Source organism: Glycine soja, chromosome 2, assembly GCF_004193775.1.
Source record: "Glycine soja cultivar W05 chromosome 2, ASM419377v2, whole genome shotgun sequence".
NCBI classification, from domain to species: domain Eukaryota; kingdom Viridiplantae; phylum Streptophyta; class Magnoliopsida; order Fabales; family Fabaceae; genus Glycine; species Glycine soja.
The window spans coordinates 41,821,633-41,830,706 of NC_041003.1; the positions used below are offsets into that span (position 1 = coordinate 41,821,633).

The 9,074-nt window shown below is 37.7% G+C and overlaps 1 protein-coding gene across 1 annotated transcript; it reads right to left on the reverse strand.

Moving 5' to 3' along the window:
• Positions 1 to 1,938: 1,938 nt before the first annotated feature.
• Positions 1,939 to 5,331, reverse strand: LOC114395238 (transport inhibitor response 1-like protein). The gene is made up of 3 exons (XM_028356963.1): positions 4,311 to 5,331; positions 3,665 to 4,175; positions 1,939 to 3,552 (listed from the first exon to the last, which is right to left on the reverse strand). The coding sequence occupies exons 1-3, from the start codon at positions 4,928 to 4,930 to the stop codon at positions 2,794 to 2,796; spliced, it is 1,890 nt and encodes a 629-aa protein (XP_028212764.1). The 5' UTR covers positions 4,931 to 5,331; the 3' UTR covers positions 1,939 to 2,793.
• Positions 5,332 to 9,074: the final 3,743 nt, after the last annotated feature.

The following is a 9,074-nucleotide window of genomic DNA, read 5'->3' on the forward strand; positions in this document are numbered from 1 at the left end:
GTTAGTAAAATGATTTGTTAGTTAATTTATTTGTTAAAAGTTGAGCTTTTGCTAATTTCATAAGGTCAACTTAATAACTCAGTCAATTTTATGGATATACATATAGTTATCTTTAAATAATAGTAGTAGCAACATTAATACTTCAATGTAAATTATTTTAATATTTGATGATTAATTAAATTAGAGAATTTATTATGATTAATTAATTTTCTAAGTGAAATATTATTATATTTTTTACTAGTAGTGAAAATATAAATAATATAAACATAATTGAAAATATAAATAATATAAACATAATTGAAATGTTTTGGTGAAAAAACAGAAGTGGACTTGTGGTGATCATTTCATGTGTGTCATTAAGTTGGTGAGAAATATGGAGGACTTCACGTTTACGTTTGAAATCGAAACCAAAAGGCATTGGTTTAAGATTTAAATAGCTATGAGATAGAAACAAGAGAGTTTGTCCCATCCGATTTGTTAGGAGGAGAGTTTTCCTGTGTGTGTTGTAAGGGTCTTCCATTGCACATTAAAATACACAAACAGTGTGAACATACTTAAAATCTTCAAATTATTGAAGAAAAAAATTATTGATTCAAGAACATACATCCAAATATATAATAGAAAATAAATCCTAATTTTGTGGTGCAAGTGTTAAAAAAACTTTTATTTAACAATAAGTTGATACTTGTTTATTCACGACCATGCAATTTGATGGAAAATCATTTAAAAAAAAAAAGCGATGGACTTGATCTGAGGGGTGGCCAAGCCCGTAGATAAGATAGAATCACATTTCAAACGTGTCTTACGGTTATAATTGAAAATTAGTGTGGCATGGGAGAATCAATCTACTTGTGGAAAGTCATTATCAGTTTGTTTTTCTTTTCTTCTAGGTGACAGTGATGGCTACTCTTAAAAGAAGAACGAAAGGTAAACATAAAAAGGATATGGTTAAAAGGTAAAGACAGCTATTATATGGTAATGACCATCCAGGGGGGACTACTGCTATTCCCACCACCATCAGCAATAACATGGATAGGCCAAAGCCAAGTTATGAGTAGAAGCATGATTTTAAAATACGGTCGCGGTTGTATTATGATGAGTCAAAAAACTTTTATATTACAGATAATAATGAAAATATGTGACTAAGTAGAAGTGACCCTTTATTTGTTTTGGTTCAGGGTTCCCCGCACAAGGCTCTTATCCTCTATTCTCACCAAAGCAATCTGAGTCAGGGACATGGAAAGGGAAGGGGAAATGACCAATTGTGAGGGGGCCAGAGGCAAGAAGAGAGAGACCCATTTGGGGTTTCACTTCACTCCTCTTGCTGAAGCAGCAAATGGATAGACAAAAAAGGAGCCAAAGCTTTGCTTCCCATCACTTTAGTTGCACAGTCAGATCCCACTTTGATGTTAAAGTTTACTTATTACCATTCTGCCTCATGCTAGATTGAATACCATCAAGGGAGGGAGATGGATTTCTCACCCAATAATGAGAGAGAGAGAGAGAGAGTCCGTTAGTGGACTTCGGCCGCTTTCTAACGCAAACGCAGGAGGGGAGACCAGTCATCAAATTATTGGTCCCCTCAACCTGTTCAAGCCATATAAGTTTATTTTATACAAACATATACATCACCCTCATATAATAATATCTAAGGAAATTATTCATTTCAGTCCCTCCATATAAACTAATAGGCATGTCAATTAAGAAGGCTTGTCTGAGGTAACTAAGCAATGGAAAGAGCCCTTCACCAAGATCTGAAGAAGATGAGGACCATCAAACAATCCCTCACCCCATTTCTTTTTTCCTTTTCTGTTAAAGGGGATGGATCCTCACGGCGTGTAAATGGAACCCCACGAGAACAAAGGGGGGTCCTGCAACGTGTACTTGAATAACACTTTCCACACATAATTAATAGGTCTCACTGTCGATCATTCCACATTCAGAAAACGAGAGATATAGACACAATATGGTCCATATGCATATTCAGGCATTTATTAACCATCTCACAATAAATTCAACAGTCAGGTCCTACAGCAACACATCCGTGGACCGTGAACATTAAAAAAAGAAAGGAAAAAAAAAACATTTGAAATTAGGGAGACAGAGATAGGTTTATATCACAGTCTGGGGTTTGGATTCTGGGCAAGCCAAAGCTTCAACTAATTATGGTTTGAATCCAAAATAAACAGATTAAGTTCCTTGCAAAGTGAATACACATTTGTTGCTTCTCTACTGGTAAGGTATGATGGATAAGTTAGAGAACATCACCTCTCCAAAACCTTCTGATTTGATCCTTCTGAATCTGCTCTCAACGTACATCTATTTGACCAAGGAAATGAAATAAGGCTTATTAACCAATCCTCAGCAGCTTCAGCAATATCTACTTCCCCCTCCTTGGGCAGTTTTCCGATATGATATAAATGAATATAAAAGAAAAATAAAATACATAAACTTAAACTTTGACGATACAACAACATTGAATTCTGCAGGACTTCATTTTCTGAACCTCCCCCTACCCCCTTCCTATTATTCTATTCCCTCTTTCAATCCTTAATCCTCTAACATAAAAAGGGCATATGGAGAAATTTTCCCAACCTCCCTCCCCAATAGCAGCTTTGTGGCCTGCCATCACTGCAGCCCACACCAAGAACAGGAGTTGGAAGCTTAACTTTGTTTGCCATGGACAGCAGAGAAATCTTCTGGCAGGTTTATGTAAAATCCCCTGCTCCATATGTTTCATCGACCAGTCATCGTTGAAAAGAGCTAAAATCTTCTTGAATTAAAAAGAAAAATCTATTGCAAGATGGTAACAAATCTTGGAGCATCATCCCGTGGCCCATCAAGAGACCGATACATGTATAATGTCTCAACTTCATCACCCGCATTCTCCTCACTGTTGTTAATTACTTCAAAAACCAGGTTAGGCAATACTCGTGCAACCTCTTGGCAAGCTTGGAGCGTCAATTTACAAGTCGACATCCAGAGGAATCTCATGTTGTAATAATGATGCAAACCGGATCTCAGAGCTCCATCCCCAAAAGGACTATCCCTGATTTCAAGCTTTTGCAAATTAGGGCATCCTTTAAGCACATATTTAAGGCCAACATCAGTGTCCCCAGCAAAGGCAACTGACAACGTCCTAACCAATTTCCCATACGTCCCAATGTACTCAAAAGCACGATCAGTCAGCAAGCCAGACACAGCCAGCCGAGTGAGCTTCTTGCAATTCATAACAATAGCACCAAAACCCTCATCCATGGGTTCCTGAGTCACAGGATCCGGCCTATACCGCCCAATTATACATAGACGAAACACCACAAGATCCGGGCAGTTCTTTGACATAGCCACCACAGCCGCATTAGTCATCCTCTGGCAGAGAAACAAAATCGATTCCAACTTCCTACAACCCTGAGAAATCGCTTCAAACCCCACCTCAGAAACAGGCCCATCAGTCTCCTCCCTCGCGTCCATAGGAAAAACCCGAAGCTCGCGCAAGTCCTTGCAAGTTGCAGCCACCGCCTGAAGCCCCTCATCACGTATCGAATCAAGTACCTGCACACCAAAATCCAAACACCAATAAGCTCCAAATCTAAAATCAAATTCAAATTCAAATCCAAATTTCTCAACAATGCAGCCACACAAGTCACAATGCTACAACACATACCCAGAATATCTGCAGCTTATGGCAGTGGCAAATAACCGACTTCAGCTGATCCGTGTTAATGTCAGCATAGCTCAAATTCAAGGACGTCAGATTCGCACAGACTGGATAAATCGCGGGAAGGTAATCTGCCCAAATCTCTCTGAATCCAGACAGGCAAACCAGGGATCTGCAAGCCTCAAATGCGGCCGCGTAATCCGGCTCCTGGTCCCCGACCACCCCAGCCTCAGTAGCACTGAAAGAACCCGTTCCAAGATGAGTAAGCTGCGGAGCTCGAAGCAGCAGACGATATAGCTGAGCCATGGAGACGAATTGGTTCAATCGAAGCTTCTTCAAGCGAGGCGACCTAGCCACCAAACCCTCCAAAGCCTCAAAATTAATAGGAACCTCAACACAATCAAACACAAGAGACTCCATATTGGTTTGAGTCTCGGGAAAACACGAAATCCAATCCACCTCCTCATCGTCCTCAACCTCCACCACAGATTCCACAAGCTCAAGCACCCTCAGCAATCTAATTCACCACACAACACAACAATGCTCAAAATTAGAAATCAATCAGTTAAGCCTCTATTCGATTAAACTTCTAAAAAAGTAATACATATTGAGTTAAAATCAATGATTAACTTTTTTACGATGGGATCTAAACCTGCACTTGGAGGCGACGGCGGCGAGGCCGGGAGTTCCGAAGCCCTCGCAGCAAACGAGGACGAGTTCGCGGAAACCGGCGAAGGAGTCCGCGATTAGGGCGAGGTCGGCGTCGGTGACTAACATGCGCTTGAGGTGGAGCTTCTCGAGCCAGGGGTAGGCCTGGGCCAAAGCAGAGGCCCACGGGCCGAAGTGGGCCCCCCAATCGGGAGGCATCAGATCGAAGTCGGCGAAGCGGGGTTTCCCTTTGACGGTGACGGACATGACGCGCGTGAAGCGGGCGGTGGCGCGAGTGGGGGAGAGCGCGTAGCAGTTGCCGATGAAGAGCTCGGATCGGGTGAGGGCCTCCGCACGGTACCAGGAGCGGCAAACCAATGAGGCGGCGTTGCGGTCGCGGCGAGAGGGGAGGAAGTGGAGCACGTTCTCAAGGACGTTCTCGAGGACCTGGTCCGGGAACGGAGCCTGAGGCTCGGAGGGGCCCGAACCAGGAAACGGGCCGCAGGTTCGGGTCTTGCTGTTGGAGGATTCGGTGATTTCGGCACACGCCAGATCCAGCAAGGGGGAGGATCGGTGGTCGTCCTCGGAGTTTGTCGAAGGATGGCTCTCTGACTTGTCTCTCATTTGTTGGATTCGGTCGATGATGTTTTTGTTTTTGTTCTGGAGACTCAAAAAAAAAGAATGGAAATGGAGATGGGAGAAGAAGACGAGAATGGAGGAGAGAGAGTGGGGATTTCAATTTTTTAAAAACAAAACAGAGGCCAGGGAGTGACAACAGTAACCTCAGCTTTTAGCATTGGGATTCTTCTTTATTCCCTCTCTCTTTCATCACAAATATCCAAATCAAATATGCCTCTCTCACTGTCTCTCTCTGCTTCATTATTTGAGAGATTTTATTTTCACTACCCTTTCCTTTTACAAGCTTTTCTACTTTTTTTCTTTTTCATGGCTCTCTTCTACGAATATGTACTAGTTTTTCTTTTAATATTAAATCGATATCGTGCTCTTAATTCTCAGCGTTAAAAAACGAAAATCATAATTGCATATGCTCAAAATGCTTTACACCAACTCAGATTTTGAACAAACTCATACTCAAACTTAGTCTTTGCAACTCACATTATATAATTATAGACCGCGGAACTACTTTTAGAATTGACTGGACCACCACTTTCAAGGATTATCATCAATTTGCTTTGCGTTAGTCAAGTTTAACATATTTGCTAGACTAGTCATCACTTGGTTTTATTTTTTAATAATTATATATATTTCGAATTCAACAAGTTATTTTACCATGCAATGGCATAAAGCTATATCTGACCATTAATTCTTTTCGTGTAGTAAAAAAAATGAAGAATTAATAGATTGAAATAAAGAAGAAAACAAAATCAATTTTAACATGATTTAAATATATAAGTAGAAAGTTACTAAAAGCATCACACATTAAATAAATGATAAACTCAATAATTAGATAGAAGTAGATCATAAACGATCATAAAAAGAAACTATTCTAAAAAAAGTAGATCATAAAATATCATAAGTGAAAAAGTTATCAAAAAGACTTTAAATATTTTTCGAAAATAATTTCTTAAACAGAAGACAATATATTTTTTTTTTGTAATTAAAGCAAAGGGAAGAAAGCAAACAAAAAAAAGCCAGCCATATCGTATGAACAAACGTAAGTGAGAATTAATTAAACAATATTTAAATCTATAAAGTTGTGTGTATTTCAGGGAAAAGATGCTAAGGAAAAAGAAAATATGTACATTTAATTAGGCGACATGCATAAAATCATTAACTTTGTTTTAAATAACTTCTATGTACATCCGTGTATGTCTTCCAAGATATATTACACATCTATTAATAGCCTATTTAGAAAAATAATGTAATTAAATAATTATTCAATAAAATTATTACATGAGAGTTTCTTTATATAAATTTGATTGAAAATATCATAAATATATTGTTTTCTTATACATACTTTTCAAAAAAGGATGTGCAATCTATCATGAATGTAGACTAAATTGTGGTGTTTCAAGATGTTAGTTACCAAAAGGGATCAAGGTGATGACCTTTAAGGTGGTTGAACATGATGTAAGATCTTAACGAATCACACCACAAAGAAATGATTCATAGGCTATGTAGATATGAGACTGTAAAGTTGAAAATGACTTAAAGGATTAATTGATATTACCTATATTAACAAGATGCATCTACTTTTCAGTAATTCGTTACTTAAAAACTTCACAATTAAGCGTGTTTGGCTTGGAATAATTATGGAATGTGTGATCTTTTGGAAAGTTTCTCAGCAAGTATGTGAGGGAGAACAAAACACGCTGAAAATTCTTGTGTTGATTTGTGGGATCAGTCATTGATCCTAGAAGCAAGTAGAGTTGATTTTTGAGGTCTCAAAAGGAGTTACTTATGGAGGGGTCTGACTAACAAGGATGTTGAGTGAAGTGTCACTGCGTGAAATGTTGTATTGTGAAAGCCGCTAAGAAGTTGAAAATCATAGATGTTACAAATGATATCAGAGTAAACCTCTCTCCTAGTATAGTGTGGTTTGAGGACGAACTCTGTGAAAGTTGGTGGGCATGTAACACCCCCAACGAATCACACCAGAAAAAAAAGGATCCAAAGGTTGTGCAAATATGAGACTGTACAGTTAATGATGACTTAAAAGAATTGATTGGTATTACCTATATCAACAAGATGTATATACTTTTCAGTAGTCCATCACTTAAGAATTCCACAGTTAAGCATGTTTGGCTTGGAGTAATTATGGGATGAGTGATATTTTGAAAAGTTTCTCAGAAAGCATGCGAATGAGGACAAAACATGCTAAAAAGTATTGTATTGGTTTGTAGGATCAGTCATTGATCATAGAAACATGTAAAGCTGATTTTTGAGGTCTCGAAAAAGGCTACCTATGAAGGGTTCTAACCGACAAGGATGTCGAGTGAAGTATCATCCCATGAAGTGTCGTAGTCAAAATCAAGAATGTTACATATGATATGACAAATTTTTTGGATAGGATTATCTTGGTAAGATTTTCAGTATGATCATCTCATGAGTACAAGAGATCATCCAACAAAGTACATTATCATTATGGATGATGTTGCCAACATAATGTGACTCATTCGGCTAATTAGGTGCTAGTGTGATAATCTAATGAGGTTTTAGGAAGCATATTATAAAGAAGGTCATGGTACTTAGGAATGAGTTAGTGTGAGATGACTTGTTAGACCAAGGACAATTTTGGAAAATACACAACCTAAAAAACTTATGAGTAATAACTAAGTTGAAGTGGCTTGGTTGGACCATATTCGATCGAGGAAAATCTTGAAAGGTACACAACCATAGAAGTCCCAAGTGCTTCTAAGCCAAAGTATTTTATTTTGACCTTGACCAACTAGAGACAATACTAGAGGGCACACAATTTTAAAAGCCACAAGTATTTCTAAATTGAAATGGCTTGGTTTGACCTTGTTCCCTCAAAGACAATCCTAAAGGGTACAAATCCCAAAAGTCGTGATTTTTTTATCGTCTAAAGCGGTTTCATTTACCCAACTGGGCATGGTCCAAGTTTTTTGTGGGTGACACATGTCATGACCTTTTTCATTTTGAGAGCAATGATTATTTTTCTTGGTTAACCACTCAAGTCATGGGTTAAACAAACTCGTTCATAGGCCTCAACCCATATACCCACCTCAAGTAACTAGTAGTTCACCTAGGGAAAATTATGTAGATATGGGTTTAGGTGTAGGTGAACTATTGGTTGTGGATTATTCTTGATAGAAGCATGATGGCTATGGCCTAAGCCGTCCATCACTTAAGGGTCATAAGAAAAAAGGACAATGAATAAGAGAGTGAAAATGTTGCCAACAGGAAGGACAAGCTAATAGGCCAACTCTCAACACCTTGTGTAGTTGGCGGGCTAAACAATATTCATTTTATGTAGACTACAACCACAATGCATAAAACCATGAGCTAAGTGACTGGCCCATGGTTCACATGAAAACAAAAAGCACAAAAAAAGTCAAATTTGTATCAACCTAACAAAATAAAATAAAAAAAAGACAAAAAATATTTCACACATTAATGAAAAGAATAATCATTTGATTCATAGTCTTAATTGTAATGAGAAAAGGAACCAAATTAATCACGAAAAAATGATAATTCTTTTTCTTTCATAGTTCCTTATTAATCTTGGCAGAACACAAAAAAAAGTGGATATCAAGAGAAATAAGAGAGACAAATAATAAAATACCTACTATGGTAGCAATGATATGAGTCGTGGACTCCTAGACCTTGGTGGTGACTTGTGCAGTTGTGCATCATTCAATGTATTGTTTTCCTTATCTTTATTTCACATGTCATATTGCAAACTCTTGCAACTTAATATTTGTATTTTTCTTTTTGTTACAGCTTTTTTTTGTGTTGCTAAGGTATTTTGGTAATACAAAACCCAAGTTATTTATACAAATCCATTAAAAAAATATTAAGCCTATTAAATAAGCTTTGCAAACAAAACCATTTAACCTACAAGTTAAACAATCTTGACTAAAAAGTCCCCCTTTTAAATAGTATACTAATATTGAGGCTTGTAGTTACGTGGACTAGAGTCCAAATACCTAACTCTAGTTGATAATATATCGACAAATTAAATGACACTAACATAAATATCTTTTGTAGTGTAGACCAATGTTAAATACCTAATAATAATGGTTTCAACTTGGGCTATATATTTTAATTTTGAAAAAAAAAATGT

Coding starts and splice junctions, on each gene's coding strand:
- LOC114395238 (XM_028356963.1), bottom strand. CDS start 4,930: ATGAGAGACAAGTCAGAGAGCCATCCTTCGACAAACTCCGAGGACGAC. Junction 4,176..4,310: donor GCCGTCGCCTCCAAGTGCAG/GTTTAGATCCCA, acceptor GTGGTGAATTAG/ATTGCTGAGGGTGCTTGAGC. Junction 3,553..3,664: donor ATAAGCTGCAGATATTCTGG/GTATGTGTTGTA, acceptor TTTGGTGTGCAG/GTACTTGATTCGATACGTGA.